We start from the raw sequence: 25,622 nt of genomic DNA, 5'->3' as shown, positions 1-25,622 counted from the left end.
ATTTACACAATTGTAAGCGAAGAATGATCTTTTATCAGAAAGCAATGATAATGAAAGTAGGACTTTTTTCAGTTCACTCACCTTTTTAGAATGTGGGCTCTCAACCTGAATGTCTCAGCCACAGTTGACACTGTGAGAATTAAATGTTCCATCAAAAATGTTAGCTGTTGTTACCATCATGATCATTTAGATGTCCGTTTGACTAGAAGTTTTGCCAATGTGAAGAAAAGAGAATAGTCTCGTGGTTAGAGGAATAAAAAGAAAACCTCTATGCTGAAGTCTTAGCTTGCAAATAGAAACTGGTCACTTAACCATGTGATTTGTTGTAAGGGTGAGAATGGTATGTCTTAAATAAGTTAGATTACGTGAAGCTTGAAACACTTAAATAAAGTGTTGCTATTCATATTTTCTGAATCTGGTAGTCATGGAAAGAAATTTGACAGTTGTAAAAATTCTCCTTTAATTATAAGTGATTTTTGAGTTACAGCAGTAGAACTGCCTGAATTAAAATTCATAATGCCTGAAATAATCTTCAAATAATTAGGTTCTTTTTCAGATAATTCTTATTTTACTGTTGATAAAATATCGTTGATTAAAATGTCTTTTAGAGGCATACAGGGGAGCGTGGCTAGCTCTGTTGGTGGAGCATGCAGCTCTTGATTTCAGGGTTATAGGTTGTAAGTTTGAGCCTCAGGTTGGGTGTAAAGATTAGCTAAAATAAAATCTTAAGAACAACAACAGCAGAAAACATAGTTAGATTAATATATTTTAGTGATTGTTAATTTGAAATTTACCAAAATAAGAAAGTACAATACCTGATAGTACAGATTGATCTTAATTTTAACTGAAAAATATGACCAGTAAGATACAGAATCCAAATATATGCTTAATAAATAAAACTTCAATTTGCCAAGCAGATATGTGAATTCAGTAAAGTACATGTTTTCATTTGAGACCTTCCTTTGGTTAAGGAAAAGTATAAGTGTTTCAAAGCAACTAAACATCCACTGTGATGGCTTTGGTGTTTTTTTCAGTCGTGACTCATATCATATTTGATGTTCCCTCCGTGTAGTACTTAGCGTAGTTAATTCCTTTACATGGAGTATTTTTCTTCGAACATTAAATACCAGCTTTCTGTTCTTGATGATTTCCTACATGATTCATTTACTATGGTCCTTGTAAAGACATATCGTTATCTGGGAAATAAGAGCTTGGAAGATATGTGTCTAATATAGGTTTCTTTTTTAATATATAATAATGTCATAGTATGGTATGATCTGAAGACTATGTATGGACTTTGCGGTGCAATTTGTTTTTTTTTTTCCAACTTAGTTTTGAATTTGAGCTCTAATGCTTTCTCTGATTTTAGGCAAGTTACTTGACAGCTTTGGCTTTCTTCTCTATAGAGATAAAGATCTAACTCTATTATTGTGATGATTAAATGAAATAATCTGTATAGCTTTCAAAAAGCATAGAGGTCAAAAGAGGTATGTATTTACAGGATAAGAAGTGGGTAGAAACCAAGATAATAGGGAAGTTTATAAAAGAGGGCAAACCTTAGATAAAAGAGACATTGTAAATACTAGCTTTAAATTTGAGTGAAAAGTTAAAATAGGTTATTGTTTATATTTGCATATGTTCAAAATTTTGATTTAACACATTATAACTTTGCAAACCCAACTTTAAGAAGATAAATTGTTCTATCAAATATTTGTGAACTAGGAATCTTTTGATTTAATTTTTGACACCACTGATTCATAGTAATTTTATATACATCATAAAAGGAACATTGTGTCATTTACTTACTCTAAAAGATGAGAGTAATTTTATTTTCAAAAGTACTTTTGAGCAACATTTTTTAATGTTAATAAGTTATGAGATCTGCCACTGATATTGAATATATTTCAAGATCCTTTAAGTCTTAGGATACTAACAAGGTACCTAGGATTAGGAGAATCTTTTAAGACTATACTAAAAGTAGTTTCATCCTTCAGTTACCCTGTTTGGGAATTTACTCTCAGGTCATTGGTTTTAACAGATACATTTTACTACACAAAAGTCTGTAGAGGAAAACTCAACAAAATAATCAGATGTTAAGAAAGAATTACCTCTAATGTTTTGAATAAAATTGCTGTTGAACAAAATCTAAACAACAGTAGCCCAAATAAGGTCCACAGAGATATGAGTAACTACAGTCTGAGTAGTCCGTCTTTTCCTTTCTGCCATGCACTCAATATTTATAAACAACAAAATTCCCTTTTTCCCTATAAAGCATCAAACTTGTAATTTAACAGTTTCTTCCTAATCTTTGCTTTTCATATAAGATAAAATCCACTTTTATAATGTGATGTGAAACATGCTAGAAGGCAATTTTCCACCAAAATGTAATGCTTTAGTGTGTGCTCTGAACTCCACTCATTAACTGTGTACACATGTAATACTTTTATCTTTGTTTTTTTACATAATCCCAATACTACTTGCTTAAGAACTAAAACCTTGTCAAGTCAAATCCAGGATTTTACAGAGGGTGTAGTTTGGGGAGGGGAACCTTTGTTCTCCAGCTTTTATGGTTCCAAAAAGTGCCCTGTTACTAAATATTTCATGGGAGAATGCAATTTACTGGGAAGGGCTTTGTTTTAGGAGTGTGTATAGAATGTGAGTTAAAATAAAAGCTTAGTCCAAATCCCTTATTTTATTTTCTAATGTTTATTTTTTAAATTTATTTTTGAGAGAGAGGGAGACACATAATCCGAAGACAGGCTCCAGGCTCTGAGCTAGTTGTGAGCGCAGAGCCTGACACCAGGCTCAAACCCACGGACCATGAGATCATGACCCAAGCTGAAGTCTGACACTCAACCAACTGAGCCACCCAGGCGCCCCCTAATCCCTAATTTTAGATAAGGAAACTGAATCACAGTTTAGGTCACCTACCCCTGGACACATGCAGTTATCTGTAAAGTCAGTCCTGATCTTTAGTTTTCTTCAGCTGAGTCAGTTGATGGTTCTGTATTGGGTTGGTAATGGCTGTTTTATAGTAAAACATGCATAACGAAAATCTACTAGTTTTCTTTATGTGTTGGAAAAGATAATATACATTGATACTTTCTCATTACAGAACAAATGCTGCTGTGAAGACATAATTATAGCTCTCACACAAATGAAGTCTATCATGATTTAGTGCCCTCAAAAGGAAGAACTTCAGTGGACAAGAGAGAGCATTTCTGGGAATAGTAAAATGCTTGAGATCTGAGTTTAAGTTTGAGCTACTGCCTGAAGGTAACACCTTTATTTTCAACTAATTGAATGTAACAGCTCTATAAAAGTTTTTACCTGTTACATATTAATGAAAAGTCAAATTGCACTTTGTATTTGGGTATTTCATTCTATTTGTGTTTACCAGTTGGAAGAAAGCATTTTATACCTAGCTACTTGATAATCTTCATCCTTAAAAACTTCTCTTTGACGTAGTTAATTGAAAGCTATGGGTAATAATGTCTAGCATGTGCTGACTTTGAGATTAGATGGGAAAACAAGTCACCCTGCAGTTGCAGGATTGAAAAGTGTAATGCAAAGTGATGGGGCGATTAGGGAGGGAGGAGTAATAATTTTCACTTCGTGCAAATTTTGTCTTTTGAAAAGGATGTCTGTAACATAGAAATGTACTTTCAACCTCTGGTTCAACAGTAGGTTAGTAAATAGATACTGAAACTAATTTTCCATATTAAAACTACTTGAATATTTTCTCAGTATAACACAAAAAATACCTTTTTTAACCTATCGTGTAGACATACATACTGAAAGGAAAATCTTGAGTTTTGAGTTCCCAAAAGATGGTAGAAAAAGACATTGTCTTTGGCAAAACCCCAGTGTGAGCAAATCCTGAAATAGGTGGTTTATGTTTGGCACTGTTCCTCTGTTAACACATCCCTACAACCACCCTGTTCTCTTCATTGCAGTATTTAGTTCAGACCTCTGCTAAATCCCTTTTACATGTTCTGAGCTTGAAGTGTACTTGATTTCTCATCTCCAAATTGAACTTTGCAGAGAAGCTGTTCTTAACTTTTCTTAAGGGGAGAAAGCTATCCTCATATAAATTTACACACATTTGTTAATGACTGATAACTCTGTCCAGAGTTTTTTCTTTTTAAGAGAAACTGCTTATTAATCCCAATGAAAATTTCAGCCAGGGTAAGAGAAAGTAAATAAAATGGAAAAAAAAAAAAAAGGCTAACAGGGATACTTTGTAATGGGATCAAGGAAGCTATTAGGAAACTGAGAGTAAGGTTTTTTTTTAATTTTTTAATGTTTTTTATTTATTTTTGAGAGACAGAGAGAGACAGTGCAAGCAGTGGAGGGTCAGAGAGAGAGGGAGACACAGAATCTGAAGCAGGCTCCAGGCTCTGAGCTAGCTGTCAGCACAGAGCCCGATGCGGGGCTCGAACCCACGAACCGTGAGATCATGCCCTGAGCCTAAGCCGGACGCTTAACCGACTGAGCCACCCAGGTGCCCCAAGAGTAAATTTTTAGAATTCTTTCCTCTAAACTATTTGCACTTTGCACTTCTTCCCAAGCTCCACTTTTGAATCTGTTTGCAGAATGTTTTCTCAGTGACTGTAGTGCCTGCAAGATTAGAACTCTAGCTTTTTCATGGGATCAGAGATTTTTAGATTGTTTGCAGGAGAGCTTTGGAGCTTTAGGGACTAACTCTAATTGAATTTCAACCAGGAAAAGTTGAGAATGATAATGAACAAAGAATTTCTTTTAGCATCTAGAATTTGTTAACCTATCAGAAAAAATAAAAACGACTTAAAGCCATGACTAACGAAGGAAGGAGGGAGATTTGTTACCTTGAAAGAGTTCCTATTGCAATATAAAGAGTGGGTTTTTAGATTAGCACCTGTAGGCTTGAGTTCTTGCTTAGTTATTTTGTGTATTTGTAATCTTAAGAAAATTACTTAATTGCCTGAGTCTTATTTGCTTGTATGTAAATTGGACCAAGTAACTGAATCGTGGGGTTGTTGAAAGGATTATATAAAATGACAGAAAACACTTAGCATTGTGCTTTACCTTAGCATAGTGTTTTACCATAGTGTTCAATAATTATAACCATGAGCAGTGAGCCTCAATTTCCTTTTCTGTAAAATGGTAATAATAGGTTCTACATCACAGAATAGTAGAGTGATTATTAATCCTAGCTAGTAATTAAGTATAATAAACATTCAGTAAACATTAAATTTTATAGCTATGACAAATTCATAATCTTCATCTATTTTGTCATTGACAATGCTTTATATTTAAGCTCAAAAAAACTCTCAAAAATATTTCTTAATATTGATGTTATCATGTTTAGCCAGTGAATATTTCAATATATTTAATTTGCTTTAAAAAATTAAGTTGTATTCCAGACAGCAGTTATTTCAGTTTTAATACATCTCTCAGTAGGACTTCATTTTCAGTTGACTCTAACTTTATAAGAATTTTCTTTTTGAATAGTATTCTTTTTTTTCTCTTCTGCACATGGTGAATCAGTCAGTAAAAAATAAATGAATTTTGAACATTGTCAGGATAATCAACTGTCAAAATCTTAGAACTGGTTGGGATCTTAAGGTCACCAATACCAACTCTTCATTTTAAAGAACTAGAAATTGAAGTTCACAAAAGTGCAGTTTGGATATTTTTTATCAAATCTAAACTGAATCCATGTACTCACTACATTTATGAAATGTATAAAATTTTAAACTAATCCTGAAATGAGAGTCTATTAGGCATCTAAAAGTGTAAAATTTTTAAAAATTTTCAAAGACTGTATAAAAACATGTATTTAATAGTTTTATATTGGGGCTCCTGGGTGGCTCAGTCATTTGAGCATCCGATTTTGGTTTAGGTCATGATCTCACAGTTTGTGAGTTCAAGCTCTGTCTGCGTTGGCTCGCTGCTGTCATGCAGAGCCCGCTTCAAATCTTTGCTTCCCCTCTCTCTCTGTCCTTCCCTGGCTTACATTCTCTTTCTCTCAAAAATGAATAAAACTTAAGAAGCTTCTTACTAAGCCCAGATAAATTTCGATTATATCAATTAGATGACTGATGTTTCACAGATTTTTGCCCTAAAGAACCAACGGATTTGTGGTACCTGGGTTGCTTTGTCCCAACTCTTGATTTCCCTGAGGTCATGATCTTGAGGTTCCTGGGTTCAAGCCCTGCTTTGGACTTCGTGCTGAAAGCACAAAGCCTGCTTGGGATTCTTTCTCTTCCTCTGCCTTCCCCCGCTTGCATGTGTGCATGTGCACCCTTTCTTTCTCTCTCTCAAAATAAGGTTAAAAAAAAAACCAATGAGTTTATATTTACTTATTTATTTAACTTAATTTTTTAAATGTTTTTTTTTAATTTATTTTTGAGAGACAGAGACAGCTTGAGTAGGAGAGGGTCAGAGAGAGAGGGAGACACAGAATCCGAAGGCAGGCTCTAGGTTCTGAGCTAGCTGTCAGCACAGAGCCTGACACGGGGCTCGAACCCACTAACCGTGAGATCATGACCTGAGCCGAAGTCAGATGTTTAACTGACTGAGCAACCCAGGCACCCCAGTGAGTTTATATTTAGATAGGTGAAATTTTGGCCTTCATTTGCATAATTGTAGGTAGTAAAAATAATTTATTGAACACTGAGCAGTGCATTGGGAACTGCATGATGCCCTTTGCATACATTATTTTATTTAATCTTTATAACAGCCCTGTGAAGTAGATGAATATTATTCCCATTTTGCAGATGAGAGAACTAAAGCTCAGAGTGGTTAATTTGACAAGAAAGCAAAAGCTGAAATTCAAATTCATATGATATAACTACAGAACAGTTCAACTATTTTATACAGTTTTACTGACAAAACTCTCTAAGTTTTTATTTGAAAATTTAATGAAAAAATAATATATTTTCTTATATACCCTGATTCCAACATTGTCCAAATTGTGGTAACTTAACCTAAAATTTCAAGATAATTTTAGAATTCATTTTTCATGTGCTGTTATTTGTTATTGGCTTTAGTTTACAGTCATTTTGCTTTTTTTTTTAAATTAAGGGACTTTATTTTTCTTGCATACTGTTAGATTTACAGAAAAAGCAAGCAGGGAGTACAAAGATTTCCTTATTCTTACAGCCCCCACTTCTTTTCTCTGCCTACTAGCACACAGTTGTCTCTGTTGCTAACATTTTGCATTAGTGTGGTACATTTCTTTCTTTCTTTCTTTCTTTAAATATTTATTTATTTATTTTGAGGGGCTTGAACTCAACCCTGAAATCAAGAGTTTCATGCTTCATCAACTGAGCCAGCCAGACACCTTTAGTATGATATATTTCATAAAGTTAATGAAGCAATATTGACATGTTATTATGAACAAAAGTCCAGTTAATTAAGGTTCACTATTTGTGTTATATCATTTTACAGATTTTAACAAAATCCATTTCAAAACGTCATGTGTCCGCCATCAGAAAGAATTATTTCATCACAATAAAAATCTCTCAACCTCTGGCAACTATTGATGTTACCGTGTCTATAGTTTTGTCTTTTCAGGAATGTCATATATTTGGGGTGCCTGGGTGGTTCAGTCAGTTGAGTATCCTACTTTTGTTTTTGGCTTAGGTCATGATCTCAAAATTTGTGAGTTCAAGCCCCGTATTGGACTGACAGTGCGAAGCCTGCTTGGGATGTTTTATTTACCCTCTCTCTCTGCCTCTCCCCTGCTCATGCACTTTTTCTCTCAAAATAAACTTAAAAAAAATTTTTTTAATGTCATATATTTGGAATCATATACGCTATAGCCTTTCAGAGTGGCTTCTTTCACTTATCACTATGCATTTGTGGCTTAATAGCCTATTTTTTAAAATTGAAGTACAGTTGACACATACTAGCAGTTTAAGGTGTATAGCCTAGTGATTTAACAATTAAAAACATTGAAATGCTTACTGTTATAAACAGATGTGATGACATCTGTCATCTAAATAAAAAGTTATTACAATATCGTTGACTGTATTCTCTGTGCCATACTTTTAATCCTCATGACTTTTTTTGAGTGTGTGACTTGTTTTATAACTGGAAGTTTGTATCTTATTCAACATATAAGAAAGGTAATGTGGTATTTGCCTTTCTCTAGCTAGCTGGGTATCTTCCTTAGTGAAGTGTTTAATTCAAATATTTTGGCCACTTTTTATTGGGTTGTTGTCTTATAATTAGGTTGAAACAGTTCTTTACAGAATTGGGATATAAATTCCTTTACTAGGCATTAGGTTTTGCAAATATTTTCTCCTAAACTATCATGAGCTAAAGCTTTTTATTGTGATGAAGTCCAATTTGCAGACTTACATTTCATGCTTTTTGAGTCATATATAAGATATCTTTGCCACACTCAGGCACTTGTGGCTTGGTTGGTTAGGTGTCCAACTCTTGATCTGGTCTAAAGTCATGATCTTGTGGTTTGTGGATTCAAGCATCACATCTGTCAGTGCAGAGCCTGCTTGGGATTCTCTGTCTCTGTCTCTCTCAAAAATAAATAAATAAACTTAAAAAAATATATCTTTGCTAAACCCACATTCACAAAGATTTTCTCATATGTTTTCTTCTAGAAGTTTTATAGTTTTACAGGCCATGGTCCGTTTCAAGTTAATTTTTTTATACGGTTTGAGGTAAGGGTCAAGGTATTGTTGTTTTGTATATAGTATTGTTTTAGCTGCATTTGTTGAAAAGATTGTCTCTTTTCTCCTAAATACCTTGGGACCTTTATTAGAAAGCAATTGACTATATACATGGAGTTCTGTTTCTGGATTCTTCTATCCCATTGATCTATTTGTCTTTTGTTTTGTTTTGGTTTTTTTTTTAACGTTTTTTAAAACTTTATTTTTGAGAGACGGAGCGTGAACAGGGGAGGGGCAGAGAGAGAGGGAGACACAGAATCCAAAGCAGGCTTCAGGCTCTGTAAGCTGTCAGCACAGAGCCCCATTTGGGGCTCAAACTCATGAACTGCAAGATCATGACTTAAGCCAAAGTCTGCTGCCCAACCACCTGAGCCACCCAGGCGCCCCTTTTTGTCTATCTTCAATACCATAATATCTTGAGTATTCTAGCTTCATAACAAGTCTTGGAATCAGGTAGAATTCCAATTCTGTTGTTCTTTTCCAAAGTTGTTTTGACTATCTTAACCTTTGACTTTTCATATGAATTTTAGAATCAGTTTGTCAATTAAAAAAAAAAAGCCTGCTGGAATTGGGATTGTAGACGATTGTAGGTCAGTTTCGATCTTAACAGTATTGAGTCATACATTCCATAAGCACAGTACGTAACTTTCATCTTTTTAAGTCTTCTTTAATTTCTCCCATCTAGGTTTTATAGTTCTTTAGTGCATAGATCTTGCACATATTTTGTTAACTTTAGCCCTAACATTTTCATATTTTTATGCCATTGTGCTATTTTAAGCTGTCAGTATCATATTATATTTATACAAAATTCTATTCTAAACTTAGTCTCCACATTGGATTTACTTAAAGCCAATGACATCCTTCATTTGATGAGATGCGTTATTTTTATTATATATTGCTGAATTTTGTTCACTGAGATTTTAAGGTTTTAATATTTATATGTTTATGATTGTTTTAAAATAGACTTATTTTCTCTTTAGATATGGTGAGGCCAACAAATCAGGAGATAATTGCCACTGAAAATTAAGATAGTTTATTACTCACATTTCCAGAGACGAGGGGAGACATGCTACACAGGGCCACACAAGAGAAAATCAAGGTCAGTGGCAGGCACAGAGAGAGAAGATATCAAATCCTGGACATCATCGCATGATATAATCTACAATATCATTCACAAACACCACTAAATATACACCAAAATATTTTTAAATAAATCTCTAGTCCATATTCATATTTTCCTGACTGCCATACACACATAAGACACACACACACATATATGTATATACTTATATATGTGTATGTTTTTTTCTTTTTCATAATAAATTTAAAAAGCTGAGGTGAAATTCATATAACTTAAAATTAATCATTTTTTGATGAACAATTTAGTGACATTTTCTACCTTCACAGTGTTGTATAAATACCACCTCTGTCTAGTTACAAAATATTTTCATCAACCCAAAATAAAACCTTGTACCCAGTTGGCAGTTTTTCCCTATTTCCCCCACCCCCAGGCCTTTTGCATTCACCAACCTGCTTTCTGTTTGTATGGATTTACCCATCTGGATATTTTATATAAGTGGAATCATGTAATGTATGACAGTTTGTGTCTGGCTTCTGTCACTTAGTATAATGTTTTTGAGGTTCGTCTATATTGTAGCATGTGTCAGTACTTCATTCTTTTTTGTGGCTAAATAACATTTACATGGATGTAGCACATTTTGTTTATCCATTCTTCAGCTGATGAAGATTAGAGTTTCCACTTTGGGGTTTTTTTTTTTTCATTTTTTAACATTTATTCATTTGAGAGAAACAGAGCCCCTCTCAGCCTGTCTCCCCTGCTCCTACACATTTTCTCTCTCTCTTTCAAATACAAAACAATAAAATAAAATATAGTTGTCCTAAGTGGGTGTTGACTGGTATCTTATTGTTGCTTTGATTTGCATGATCCTGATGACTAGTGACCATAAACATCTTTTTTATTAAATATTTATTTTTGAGAAAGAGAGAGAGAGCGAGCGAGAACAGAGAAGGGACAGAGACAGAAGGGGACAGAGGATCCAAAGTGGGCTCTGTGCTGTTAGCAAGCAAGCCTGATGTAAGGCTTGAAACCACAAATCACAAGATCATGACTCGAGCTGAAGTTGGATGCTTAACCCACTGAGCCACCCAGTCAGATAAGCTTCCGACTTCCGACTCGAGTCATAATCTCCTAGTCTGTGAGTTTGAGCCCTGCATCAGGCTCTATGCTGACAGCTCAGAGCCTGGAGCCTGCTTCTGATTCTGTGCCTGCCCCTCTGTCCCTTCCCTGCTTGCACTCTGTTTCTCTCTCAGAAATAACCATTAAAAAAACTTTGAAAAACCATTTTTTTAATATGCTTGTTGGCTGTTTGTGTCTTTTTTGGAGAATATTCAACTCCTTTGCATATTTTTTAATAGGGGTATTGTTGGTTGTTTTATTTTGAGTTATAGGCTGAGATGTAGGAGTTCTTTATATATTCTAGACCTTATTAGATATTTGATTTGCAAATATTTTCTCCCGTCTGTGGGTTGTCTTTTCATTTTTGTCATGGTGTCCTTTGCACAAGAGTTTTTATTTTGATAGTGTCCAATTTATTTTTCTTTTGATTCTAGTTTTTTTGTGTTACATCTAAGGATCCATTGTCAAATCCAAGGTCACGAAGATTTACCTTTATGTTTTCTTCTAAGAATTTTATGGTTCTAACTCTTATATTTAGGTTATTGATCTAATTTTGGTTATTTTTTGTATATACTCTGAGGTAAGGATTCATCTTCATTATCTTGTATGTGGATATTGAGTTGACACAGTAAAATTGTTGAAGAAGACTATTCATTTCTCATTGGATGCCTTTGGCATCCTTGTTAAAAATTTTTTGACCACAGATGTTTTGAGTGTATTTATGGACTCTCACTTCTATTTGATTGTTCTCCATGTTTATCCTTAAGTCAGTACCAGGTTCACTTGAATACTGTACCTTTGTAGTAAGTTTTGAAACTCTGAAAATGAGTCTTCCTACTTTGTTCTTTTTCAAGATTGTTGTGACTATTCAAGGTCCTTATAACTCTATGTGAATTTGGCTTTTCCACGACTCAGAAAAGGCCACTGGGATTTTGGTAAAGATTACATTCAATCTATAGATTGCTTTGGGCGGTATTACCGTTTTAACACTGTCCATGTCTTCCAATTCCAGAAACAGAGTATGTCTTTCCATTTATTTAGATCTTCTTTAATTTTTTTCAGCAACATTTTTTAGTTTTAGTAAACAAATCTTGTACTTCCTTAAATTTATTCATCAGTATTTTATTCTTATCGATGCAGTTGTAAATGAATAATTTTCTTAATTTCATTTTTGGGTTGTTCATTGCTAGTATATAAAAATATAACTGAGTTTTGCATCAATCTTATATCCTGTGACTTTGTTGAATTTATTAACTGGTAGTGTTTTTGTGGATTCTTCAGAATTTTCTATATTTGAGCCCATATGCAAATAGAGACAGTTATACTTCTGTTCTTAGTATTTTCTCATAATCCTTTTAATTTCTGTAAGGTTTTATAGGAATGCCCCATTTTGATTTCTGATTTTCATTATTTGTATCTTCCTTCTTTTTTTGTCAGTCTAGATAAAAATTTGAAGAACCTACTTTAAGATTTATTAATTCTTTTTGTTTTTCTACTCCTCATTTTGCTTATCTCTCCTTTAATCTTTATTATTTCCTTCTGTCTGCTAGATTTCAATTTAGTTGGCTCTTCTATACATTTGTTTTTAAGGCTTTAGATCAGGTTATTGTTTTTTTATTGTTTTTCCCTTTTTTAAATTTATTTTTTTATTTTTTATATAGGCATTACTGCTTTAAATTTCCCTCTGAGCACTGCTTTCCATGCATCCTATAAGTTTTGATATCCTGTGTTTATCTGTCATCACCCCTCCTCAGTTACATATATTTTACTTAGTTCTACATATATTTTCTTTGTTCTCTACTATTTTATTTCTATTCTTAAAACACAGATACACATAATTGTAATATTATTATTATTTGTATATATAGTATTTATTTAGATTTTTCAGAATTATTAATTTACTAATTTACCGGTTTTCTGGCATCTCAGGACTTCCTTCTGGTATCATTTTTGTTATTTGTATTCTTTAGAAATTTCATCTAGGATCTATTTGTTGTAAACTCTGAGTTTTTTTTTAAATTTTTCTTTTTAATGTTTATTTTTGAAGGAGAGAGAGAGAGAGAGAGAGCGAGCATGCACAGCATGAGCGGGGGAAGGGCAGAGAAAGAGGGAGACAGAATCTGAAGCAGGCTCCAGGCTCTGAGCTGTCCGCACAGAGCCGTATGTGGGGCTGGAACCCACAAGCTGTGAGATCATAACCTGAGCCAAAGTTGGACTCTTAACTGACTGAGCCACCCAGGTGCCCCTCTCTGTTTTGTTTTGTTTTTTTAATCTTAAAGTATCTTTCTCTCCCCTTGTGAAAAACTAGTTTTGAACATAAGTAATCACATACTGATAATTACTTTTTTATTCCCGTGACTTCTACTGTTGTTGCTGCTGAGTAGTCTGCTTTCTGTATAAGTCAGTGCTCATCAGTAGTCCATGGGTGATCTTATCTCTCTGGATATATTTAAAAAGTTTTTAATGTTTATTTATGAGAGAGAGAGCAAGAGCACGCGAACACGAGCAAGTGAGTAGAGGAGGGGCAGAGAGAGGAGAGAGAGAGAGAGAGAGAGAGAGAGAGAGAGAGAGAGAGAGAATGTGAAGCAGGTTCCAGGTTCCAAGCTGTCAGTACAGAGCCCCACCCGGAGCTCGAACTCATGGAACCCTGAGATCATGATATGAGCCAAAGTTGGACACCTGACAGAGCCACCCAGGTGCTCCATCTCTCTGGCTACATTTTAGATTTTCCTTCTGGTTAGAATTTTGTGCCTTCAATACACTGGGTATGGATTTCTTTTGGTACATTTTGTGCTTTATCTGTGGATTCATATATTCAGTTTTGAAAAATTGATAGCCATTATCCTGTCAAATATTCTCTGACCCATTTTCTCTTTTCTGTTCTTCTGAGACTCCAATTATAAATATGTGGTGCTTATCCTATTTTTCCTAGTTTTAAGTCTCTTCTTCATTTTTTTATATTCTGTTTTTCCTATGATGCATTCCGGGTAATTTTTTTAAAAATCTGCCTTCTAATTTATTAGTTCTTTCTTCTGCATCTAACCTTTTATTTAATGTAGCCAACTTACATTATTTTTTAATTTCTGAAAATTCTATTTGGTTTTCTTTCAGATTAAACTTTTCAGTCTCTTGTTTGTTTATTTCTGTGATTCACTCATGTTCATTTCTTTGAATATTAAATGATAACTTTATATTCCTTATTAGGTGGTCCCAAAACTTGAAGTCTATAAAGAGTGTCTTTGGTGTTTTTGGCACTCTGATTATAAGCTTATATTTAATATTAATGTGAAAGGAAACTAATGCTTTAATTGGGTTTGTGTTCCTCCAAATAATAGCTCTATTTGTTTGTACTAGAAGCCAGGCTAAACTATTGTCTCAGTACCTTTCAGGTTCCCAGTCCTATTTTGGGAGTTTTTAAGTTCTCCTCCCCTAAGAGCTTCTTATCTAAGGGTTTCTGAGCCATAGAACCTGTGTATTAGCACTGCTCTTGCAGAAATTTTCCTCTTTGTGCTCATCACTTGAGTCTTAGCTTACAGCTTTTGCTTTTTGTTTTGGAGAGGGAAGGGGCATAAGGGAGAACAGGGAGTGACCTTTGATTTTTGTTACTTCCTGTAGTAGCTCCCTGGAGCACAAAATACTTTCTTTTATTAAAACATTTTTTAAATGTTTTATTTATTTTTGAGAGAGAGAGAGAGAGAGAGAGAGAGAGAGAGAGAGACAGAGAGAGACAGCATGAGCAGGGAAAGCTCAGAGAGAGTGGGCGACACAGAATCCAAAGACAGGCTCCAGGCTCTGGGATAGCTGTCAGCACAGAGCCTGATGTGGGGCTTAAACCCACGAACTGCGAGATCATGACCTAAGCCAAAGTTGGATGCTTAACAAACTGAGCCACCCAGGTGCCCCCAAAATACTTTATTTTAGGTCAACTTTGTATCTTTTGTTTTCTAGCAAGAGAGACCTCTATATTATCTAATCTGCCATATTGCCATTAGTGGAGCTTTCTTTTTATTTTTTAAACCATTTATAAAACATATTATTCCAAAGTTTTATATGTATCATGTAAAAATGTCAAAACATAACAGAACCAGAACATTATACAATTGCTTGTACTTGAGAGGTAATTACAAGTTTTTGAAATTTTTGTAACAAATTAAGTTAGAATATGCCATAATTTAAAATCTTGAGAAGCAATTTTAGATACTTTATAGTTATATATTAAAAAAGTAAAACTGATTTTTAGCCTATTACATTTTATATTTGAGTGGAACTACTTATAATATTGGAAATATGAAATGGCAAACCTTGTAGATTTTCTCAAATGTTTAATTTTACAATTAATGATGCTATCACAGAAAAATAAGTTTTCAGTGTGTTCAAATATATACCAACTGAGTCTTAAATATGAGGTATAAATTTATCTTATTTTTAAAGAGAAGTTTTTTTTAAAGTTTTTGTTTATTTGAGGAGAGAGAGAGTGAGAGAGAGAGGGAGAATGAGGTGGTGGAGTACAGAGAGAGAGTGGGAGAGAGAGAATCCTAAGCAGGCTCCATACTGTCAGCATGGAGTCTGACTCGGAGCTCCAACCCACGTATTGATTGAGCCACCCAGGTGCCTCACAGGTATAATTTTAAATCAGGGTTTAGGATGATTGAATTATTGTATATCCTGGTTGTTATGGTGGCTATATGTGTTAAAATCCATATAACTGCACACCAAAAAAAAAAAAAAAAAAAGAGAGAAAGAGAAAGAAAGAGAAAGGAAAGTTCAACTTAATGCATGTTAATTTAAAAATAAAATTTTAAGGGGCGCCTAGTTGGCTTAGTTGGTTAAGCGTCTGATTTAGGCTCAGGTCATGGTCTCACAGTTTGTGGGTTCAAGCCCCACTTTGGGCTTTGTGCTGACAGCTCACAGCCTGGAGCCTGCTTTAGATTCTATGTCTCCCTCTCTCTCTGCCCCTCCCCTGCTCACACTCTGTCTTTTAATAAAAGAAAGATAAATAAACATAATTTTAAAAAATTAAAAATTTTCAGGGGGCACCTGGTGGCTTAGAGCTTTAAACTCTTGATTTCTGCTCAGGTCATGATCTATCTTATGATTCGGGGGATCAAGTCCTGCAGTGGACTCTGAGCTGACAGTGTGGAGCCTGCTTGAGATTCTCTCTCCCTCTCTCTCTACTCTTCATTCACTTGCGCGTGGGCTCTCTCTTTCAAAAATAAATAAATAAACATTAAAAAAAATAACTTTTGGGGTACCTGGTGGCACAGTCAGTTAAGCATCTGACTTCAGCTCAGGTCATGATCTCAGGGTTCATGAATTCCAGCCCCGCATCGGGCTCTGTGCTGACAGTGCAGAGCCTGCTTGGGATTTTCTCTCTCTCCCCTCCTCTCTCCTCTGTCTCTCTGCTTCTCCTCCACTCATGCTTTAGCTCTCTCAAAATAAATAAATGGACTTTTAAAAAAAGGAAATTTTATTTTTAGGGTTAAAAAAATAATTTATGCTGTCTTATGAAAAGTAAAATTAGGGACTCCTGGGTGCCTCAGTTGGTTAAGCCTCCGACTTCGGCTCAGGTCATGATCTTGCAGTTAATGAGCTCAAGCCTGGCGTCAGGCTCTGTGCTGACTACTCAGAGCCTGCAGCCTGCTTTATATTCTGTATCTCCCTCTCTCTCTACCCCTCCCCTGCTTGTGCACTCTCATGCATGTGCTTCCTCTCTCTCAAAAATAAAAAAAATTTTAAATTAAAATTTAAAAAATTTAAAAAATTAAAAAAGATGTGTGAGTTCTTTAAAAAATGCAGTTTATTTTAGATTATAAAATTTTCAGCTTCTGCTCATTATATTCTAGTAGCACTCCCCTGTCCATTTTGACAACCAAGAATATTTCCAAACATTGCCATATGTCCTCAGGGGACAGAAGCGTGTGTGTTGTGTAGAGACAAAATTGCCACCAGTGTTAACCACTGTATTATGCCTAAGTGTTTATGAATTTTTGGAATACATATTTCTTCATTTTCAAAGCTTGTCAAGCCAATATTAAGTGACATGATGTATATTATGGTAAGAGCTGTGTGTATATAATCTCTGTTTAAAGCAAAACATCTTTTCTAAAATTATCTAATGCTACAATAGTACATTTCCAATTCATAAAATTAAGAACTTTTATTTGTATTAAATCTTTGTAACGTGAGAATTTAGAAATATTTGGAAGGGTGAACAGTACCTATCACATAACAATAATCTTATAAAATAGTACATGAGTGTAATTCAGGGTATGATGAGGGAACTACATAATGGTAATCTTTGCCTTGAATGTATTCTGGTGCCTTGGCAGGTTATTTAACGAAATGTTTATTTTCTTAATCTATAGAATGGAAATGATTTAACCTAAATTATATGGGGTAACACCATAGGAGAAATGAGATATTTATTTAAGATAAACATTCCATAAAAATGTTAAGTATTTTAATCATATATTTAAATTTTTTTAGCTATTAAATAATAGAAGAAAATGGAATTGAATATACCAGCATGGAACAGTCTAATGATTCATTAAGAGTCAACCATAATGATTCCGAAGAATCAAAAACGGATTCTCATGTATTTGAGGTAGGAATTCAACTGGGAACTTTTTTCCATTACATTTAACAACTTTTTAATGGATAAGAAATAGTGTCATATTTAATGGATTCACAACTGTTAACATTTACCCACAATTCTGTCATATATTTAACTTTATAATATAGAGCTTTACTTAAGGTAATATGTTCATAAAGAGCTATATACAAAGAAATATCTGTATTTTGAATTACGTATCATCATTTTAAGTTGTGTTCTTATAACAACTTTATTTCAGTAAAATTGAAATAAAATACAAAAATCAACAATTTCACTTAAGAACTGCTTTCTGTCTATGTTACTCTGTGTGAATTGACAACTCTTACAAAAACTAGAGGATATTAACTGAAAAATGAATCTTTCCATTTTTATTATTAAATGCTATTTTCCTTTAAGTTTCAGTATAGTTAACATACAGTGTTATATTAGTTTCAGAGGTACAGTATAGTGATTCAAGAATTTCATACATCACCCAGTGCTCATCATGACAAGTGCACTCCTTAATCCTCATCTCCTATTTAACTCATCCACCCACACTCCTCCCTTCTGATAACCATCAGTTCTCCATTTTTAAGAGTCTATCTCTAGGTTTCTCTCTCTCTCTCTCCTCCTTCCCCTCCTCCCTCTCCCTTTCTCCCTTTGCTCATTTGTTTTGTTTCTTAAATTTCGCACATGTATGAAATCATGTGGTATTTGTCTTTCTCTGACTTATTTCTCTTAGCATTATCCTCTCTAGCTCTACCTATATTATTGCAAATGGCAAGATTTCATTCTTTTTATGGCTGATTAAAATTCCATTGTGGATATATAGCGTATCTTCTTTATCCATTCATCAATTGATGGACACTTGGACTGTTTTCATAGTTTATTGCAAATAATGCTGCTATAAACATTGAGGTGCATGTATCCCTTTGAATTAATGTTTTTGTATTTTTGGAGTAAATACCCAGTAGTGTGACTACTGGATCATAGGGTAGTTCTATTTTTAATTTTTTGAGGAACCTCCATACTGTTTTCCACAGTGGCTGATTGACATTCTGGTGTGTGTGTGAGGGGGTGGGGTTTGTAACATTGGGGGCAACTGGCTGACTCAGTGGATGGAGCATGTGACTCTTGATATCAGGGTTGTGAGTTTAAGCCCTACATTGGGTGTAGAGATTACTTAAAAATAAAATCTTTAGAAAAAAATTTTTTTTTAAATTGTGACATTACGTTTTACAAACACCCAAGTGATTTTTTTCTCTCTGCAAAAGCATCTAACCTGCATGGACTCCAGGGATCCTTCCTTTGGACAAAATGGTTCTCCTAGAATTTTACCCATCACCTCTCATGAAGTAGATAATTCACTCACATCACAGAATATACCAGGGGCCCTGACTCAGACACAGACTCTTTCTACAGAACAGTTCCATCTAGTGGACCAAAATGGGCAACCTATTCAATATGAACTTCAGTCACTGGGGGAGTCTAATGAACAAATGGTGAGTGTATTTTATAAATAACCAGTTTTATTCAATTTAGCAAATGTATTAACCTTACTAAATGACCTTAATTTCTTGAAACTGTTGACTTACATTGCTTTGAAAATGCTGTTTCCATGACATTCATTTTTAAGTTATGTGAAGATTTAAAAGATTTTCTTTTAGAACTAATAGTATATTAAACCAATACTTCCCAGCCACTGTGTCTAGGCACACTGTCACTTTGAGATCAGTTGAAAATATGTGTCATAACCTGTAACTAGTACCAGAGCATACATGTAACCTACATTTATTTTTACATATACATTTGAATTCAAGGTTTATTGCTTTACCCACATCTCATTCACTAACTTGCATGCCACATGCTAGTATGCTTTCTTGAAGCACAAGAAATCTATGAAGTACCACTGGTATACTGGCAAGTAGACATACCTTTGCTAATGGGTAGATATGTGTGTGTCATGTATAAAGGTGGGACAGTGTATAAAGGTGAAAATGCTGCTTTAAACTGTTAACTAAAATATTTATGACTAAGTTTATAGTTTGAATAGAAGAAATGAAAGATGGTTTTGATTGAAATAAAGAGAATTACTGAGCAAAACTTCTCAGTTGCTCTCTGATTAATAAGAATATCCTTGCATTAGTAATAATATGAAGAATAATGTATTTCTTGTTTATCTGTATTTTAAAAATTATCTAAAATAGATATTAATCTCATAATAAAAATTATTTTACAAATTATAACTTTAGTTATAATTATACCACAGGTGAGCAACCATTTTATCTAAAATTAATCCCTGTTTTGATTCTAGTCTGGAGCATTCTAGAGTTATTCTATGTTCTATTGTATGAAGCGCTATCATTTTATACATGGTAGTTGTCTTAAACAATTTAAAGTGATTATTTGAGTCTAAAAAGTGTTAGAGTTCCCATTCACTTTGTAATCAAACTTTCTGTACAAAGTGATCATAAAGCTCATTTTACATTGTTTGGGGTAGGAGATGATAGGGTAGGAGAGAGTTATCTGAAGCTATGAAATAAGAAACCTATAGCATGAAGCATGGAAATAAATGTGAGACATGTAGAATATAAGGAACCAAAGATGAGAAAGTGGTGATGTTTTGGGAAACTTAGTGGAGCTTTTGGGGCTTTGTTTCAAATAGACTTTATTTTTTAGAGCAGTTTTAGGTTTGGAGCAAAACTAAGCAGAAGGTACAGAGATTTCTCATAAAGGCGCTGCCCCCTCCACACATAGTCTTCCCCATTTTCAACATCCTCCACCAAATGGAGCTTTTATAAAGACATGACTTTTTTTATATGATTTTTTAAATGTAGAACTTACCAAGGAACTAGTAAAGGTTCTATAGTGAGTGAATCTGCAACACATGAGGAGGTTTTTAAAGTGAAACAGGGATGGTATTTTGGATTTATTAGAAATATTGTAGTACACAAAGAACCCAGTAAATATGACTACTTATTAGCCAAGTTTTCTGATAATATTCATGGCCTGCTTCAAATAGAATATGTTGCAACAGATGATTTTTCAAAACTGTTCTGTTTTCATAGCAAAGATTAACAATAACTAGCTTTTTTTTTAATAGGAAAAATAATATTATTGTCGCTGTTATCAAATTACATGAACTGAAAATAGTTTTTTAGCTATTGGGTAGAATAAGCTAGGAGAAAATGAAGGAGAGTCTTCTCTACCATGCATTGGAAATATGTTTTCAAAATTAAGAAGATATTCCACAGATCCTTTTTTTTTAAGTTTATTTAGTTTGAGAAAGAAAGCAGGAGCACAGAGGAGGGGCAGAGAAAGAGGGGGCATGAGAGAATCCCAAGCAGGCTTCACATGGTCAGCACAGAGCATGATGTGGGGCTCAAACTCACAAACTGAGATCATGATCTGAATTGAAATCAAGAGTCAGACTTTTAACCAACTGAACCACCCAGGTGCTCACCATAGATCATTTCAATTATGATATTTTTATATGGTTGAATAAATTCTAAGTATATGTGTTTCATTTAGATTTTAGTAATAACCACAGCACTATTTTTTTCTATGAATAAATGAAATATTTTTCACAAATATTTAATCTTATTTAAGGAGAAAAGAATTTATTTTAAAAATAACATATGTTTATTTTGTTTTTAAAAGTTTATTTATTTTGAGAAGGACAGAAAGAGCAACCAGGGGAGTGGCAGAGAGAGAGGGGGAGAGGCACAATACAAAGCAGGCTCTCCACTGTCAGCACAGAGCCCCATGTAGGGTTTAAATCCATGAAACCATGAGATGAGGACCTAAGCTGAAATCAAGAGTTGGAAACTTAACCAACTGAGCCACCCAGGCTCTCCTAAGGGGAAAAAAAAATTAAAACCATGTTATTTCTGTTGCCTCTTAAAGTCCAGCAGTGTTTTTTGTATTGTTTTTGTCCTTTTTTAGGTTAAGTAGCATGAGCAGATAATGGGAAACAGTACGGAGTAGTTGTTGGAATTTGAGTCTGAATTTCAGCTCACCCCTATGTAACTCTGTGCTATCTTGCATGAGTTGTATAACTTCTTATGACAGTTTCCTCAAGTATAAAATGTATATACTTCATATACATGTGATAAGGATTAAATATGGTAAGGCATGTAAAGTCATGCCATTTAGTATGCCCTCAACAAATGTAAAGCAATTATCATCATCAGAGTTTACAATTGCTTTTTCATAATGAATTGATAAGAGGCATGGCTAGATATTTTTATCTCAAGAAACTGATAAACATTAGGGGAGGGAGACAATTACTATTAATTTCTGGGAAATGTTTGTCATTATATTTAAAGAGCTCTACCTTGTTGAAGTTTTTTTTCTAATTTTTTTATTAAAAACATTTTTAATGTATATTTTATTATTGAGACAGAAAGAAATGGAGCATGACTGGGGGAGATACAGAGAGAGAGGGAGACACAGAATTCGAAGCAGGCTCCAGGCTCTGAGCTGTCGGCACAGAGCCCGATGCGAGGCTTGAACCCACAAACCATGAGATCATGACCTGAGCTGAAGTTGGATGCTTAACTGACTGAGCCACCCAGGCACCCCCTTTTTTCTTTCCAGTTTAATTTTTTCAAATTAAAATTTTTCAAATGACCCTCTTAAAATTAGGACTAGAGTCTCTCTCAAGCAACAGCAGTGTTTTCAGATTTTACATAGCAAAAAGTTTGGAAAGTATGTTGGAATGATTACAAAGAGTTACTTGTACTGGGGAGAACTGAGGCTAAGGACTTTGGGTAAAACAATAACACTGTGTCAATAAAAGAGTAGTATGTTAGATAATAAAGTTTACAGGGTGTCCAAAGTCTGGAAATAGAGGATAACCTTATTTTCAAATAATATGTTAGTTTTATTTTCAAATGGTAGGTGTAAAGTGTTTTTCTTCAGCTTCAGACACCCTTTTAGTTGACAGACCTCTATATTTGAGACAATGGATTCAATTGTTATAGTGAAGGGAAAAATGAAATAATAAACCTATGATTTTTCCTATATTTTCAGATTTTTGGTGCATTCTATAGTATTCCTCATGGTCCTTGATAGGATATATATAATTTCAGAGATATAAAAATATAGGAGCACCTGGATGGCTCAGCCAGTTGAGTGTCCGACTTTGGTTCAGGTCATTATCTCATAGCTTGTGAGTTTGAGTCCTGAGTCCTGTGTCAGGCTCAGTGCTGACAACTGGGAGCCTGGAGCCTCCTTTGGATTCTGTGTTTCCCTCTCTCTCTGCCTCACCCCTGCTCACTGTGTGTGTGTGTGTGTGTGTGTGTGTGTGTGTGTGTATAAGTGTGTCAAAAATAAATAAACATTTAAAAAATTAAAAGTAAATAAATTCTATTTAATTAGACATCTAACAAGGTACTGATTTTACATGTGAGAAATGATTACCACATTCAATAATTCAAACGTGTAGGGATATAATACAATAAGTAGAAAAAAAGTAAATATATTAAGTCCAGTCAGAACCTTGTTCACATTACTAAGTAATTAGACCTCATCCATGTTTAATAATTAAGAGCATAGGTGGTTAAGATCATAGGACATATGGCCAAATTGCCTGGTTTGAATCCTAGCTTTACTACTTATTAGTTATAAGACTTTGGAAAAGAATTGTGTAACTCAGTGCTTTCATCTACAAAATGAGGGAAATAAATAGTATCCACCATAGAGGTAGGCATGTCTTTAATAGTTTAAGTAATAATACTGTCAAATTATTGTTGGCTTATGCATTTGATTTTTTTTTTTAATGGTTCCAAGATGATTGTTCCCAGCCCATCAGAAAATGGACAGGTGCTGCGTGTAATTCCATCTACCCAGACAGGAATGGCACAAGTGATTATTCCTCAGGGGCAGCTTGTGGATGTGAATAGTCCCCGGGGTGAGTAATCTTGGGATATAGAGGATTTGAGAATGTTTTAAAGAACAAATGCATATTTCAGAGAATCACCACATGAAAGTCAGTGCTAAAATTGGTCTCTTTGGGTAAGATTTTGAACTGAAGAATTAGAAAAAGTCTCTTAGCCCAATAAATTTCAAGTTCATTTTTCAACCCCTGTCTAGGTTAGCTGTCTATTTCATTTTGGAATTCTGTGAAGCTCGTTGACTCTTGCTTCCTCCCAAATGACCAGTGAGCATAAAATAAATTCTTCTTGATTATAATAACAGTAATAATAACAGCAACAATAACAAGAATGTAGTGCTAATAGCTATTGGAGAAGTTTTTACTTTTGTATTTTTATTGATACTTTTGTTAGCCACGTGACTCATTACTCTTTTAACTATTATTTTCATCCTCTTTTCTGTTTCCGTCTTTTCTTTGTTCCTTCAGAAAGGAAAATCGTGCTTCCCATTTTTTAAATTCTTTCTTTACCTATTTGATAATATCTCTGTTAGTTCTCGTCTTTTCTTTCGCTTCCTTTCCTTTTCTATCTTTTCTAACACCATAGCTACACTGTTTCATTGTTCATTCATAGCCAACAATTTAGAGTAGATAGTTTTACCTTAGTGTTATGATTCTTTGTTAACACTTAAAACTTAAAAAAATGTTTGCAGAAAAAAATAAACATGGCATAGAAATGAAAAAGTTTTACATTTCCCATTATATTATGAAACAATTCTACAATTTTTGTATCCTAGCAGTTCAATTTAAGCTTCAAAAACTTAATTACAAAATTTTAGTAGTCAATATTATAATTTGAAACTAAACAAGTTTATTCGACAAATTCTCAATAAAACATTATAAGTTTTGCTATCTTTATCTTTAGAGCATATCTTGCTTTTCCTATTTCAAATATATGAATTCTAATGAGTTACCTTTTCATGGTCTTATTCAAGATATTGACGTTGCTTTGTTCTTGTTATTGTTGTTAAGATGTCTCTGAAGAGAAACCCAGTGACAGAAGCTTAGCAACTGTTAGAGTGGATGTTCTAGCAGACAATACCAGTAATTACACTCTTCATTCACAAGCATCCCTCACGTTGCCCAAAAAGACCGTGGCCAGGTGAGTCAGTGAAAAAGAGAAGTTTAACTTTTGAAATCATCATGGAAATATTTTATTTTTTTAATTTTATTTTATTTTTATAGTTTATTGTCAAATTGGTTTCCATATAACACCAAGTGCTCTTCCCCACAAGTGCCCTCCTCCATTACCACCACCTCCCTTCCCCCTCCCCCTTCAACCCTTGGTTCATTTTCAGTATTCAATAATCTCTCAGGTTTTGCATCCCTCTCTCTCCCCAACTCTCTTTCCCACTTTCCCCTCCCCATGGTCCTCCATTAGGTTTCTCCTGTTCTCCTGTTAGACCTATGAGTGCAAACATATGGTATCTGTCGTTCTCTGCCTGACTTATTTCGCTTAGCATGACACCCTTGAGGTCCATCCACTTTGCTACAAATGGCCATATTTCATTCTTTCTCATTGCCATGTAATACTCCATTGTATATATATATATATATATATATATACCACATCTTCTTGATCCATTCATCAGGTGATGGACATTTTTTTTTTTTAATTACTACATCTAAAGCTGGCTGGCTAGAGAAAAGATCAGAAATTCAGGAAATAGAATAAACATTAATCAAATTATCAAATATCTTTAATTTAATGACATCTTGGGAACAGGGAGGCTATCCTAGAACCTATAACGTACTACCTTTCCTCAGTAATACTTGCCCATTTTCTTTTGAAGCAATCTGGAAACATCTGACACTAATAAGGTTTTTAGAATAAAGAAAAAAAAAGAATAAATACCCATTCTAGTTCCTAAAATTTTTAATAGTTCATCATCTCTTATGCATTTAATTCCTCTGTGGTAAAGTGTTTAAATGTTTCTTATTAATATCTGTTTCAGCTTTTATTTTTGCCTTAACATTATTTATAATAATTTAGGGAAATGCAAACAAAGGTTTTGTATTATTTATATTCTTTGAACTATTTATGAAAATACTTAAAAACTAACACTATTTATGACCTTTTGTCTTAGAACTTGACATAATATTATGTTAACTCTTAATAAATCACCTGAAGACATTTTATTCATATTTTGTAAGTGAAAAAATTATATAATAAGACTGCAAAGTAAGCTTTGAGAGAGATATATAAAACACTTAAATTTG

At 34.0% G+C, this 25,622-nt stretch overlaps 1 protein-coding gene across 2 annotated transcripts in view; it reads left to right on the top strand.

Moving 5' to 3' along the window:
• CARF (calcium responsive transcription factor) overlaps nucleotides 1-25,622 on the top strand; it is a 79,366-nt gene that overhangs the window by 947 nt on the left and 52,797 nt on the right. For both annotated transcript variants that reach the window (XR_003906520.1, XM_029934036.1), the window contains exons 2-6: nucleotides 3,116-3,276; nucleotides 17,362-17,479; nucleotides 18,742-18,969; nucleotides 23,261-23,381; nucleotides 24,375-24,504. Coding sequence is in view for 1 of the 2 variants with exons in the window: in XM_029934036.1 (XP_029789896.1) it covers nucleotides 17,402-17,479; nucleotides 18,742-18,969; nucleotides 23,261-23,381; nucleotides 24,375-24,504 (557 nt within the window). In the remaining variant the exon portion in view is untranslated. The remainder of the gene's footprint in view (nucleotides 1-3,115; nucleotides 3,277-17,361; nucleotides 17,480-18,741; nucleotides 18,970-23,260; nucleotides 23,382-24,374; nucleotides 24,505-25,622) is intronic.

This window comes from Suricata suricatta, chromosome 3 (genome assembly GCF_006229205.1).
Source record: "Suricata suricatta isolate VVHF042 chromosome 3, meerkat_22Aug2017_6uvM2_HiC, whole genome shotgun sequence".
NCBI classification, from domain to species: Eukaryota; Metazoa; Chordata; class Mammalia; order Carnivora; family Herpestidae; genus Suricata; species Suricata suricatta.
The sequence above is the reverse complement of the archived record's forward strand: the minus strand, read 5'-3'. Positions and strand labels throughout refer to the sequence as shown.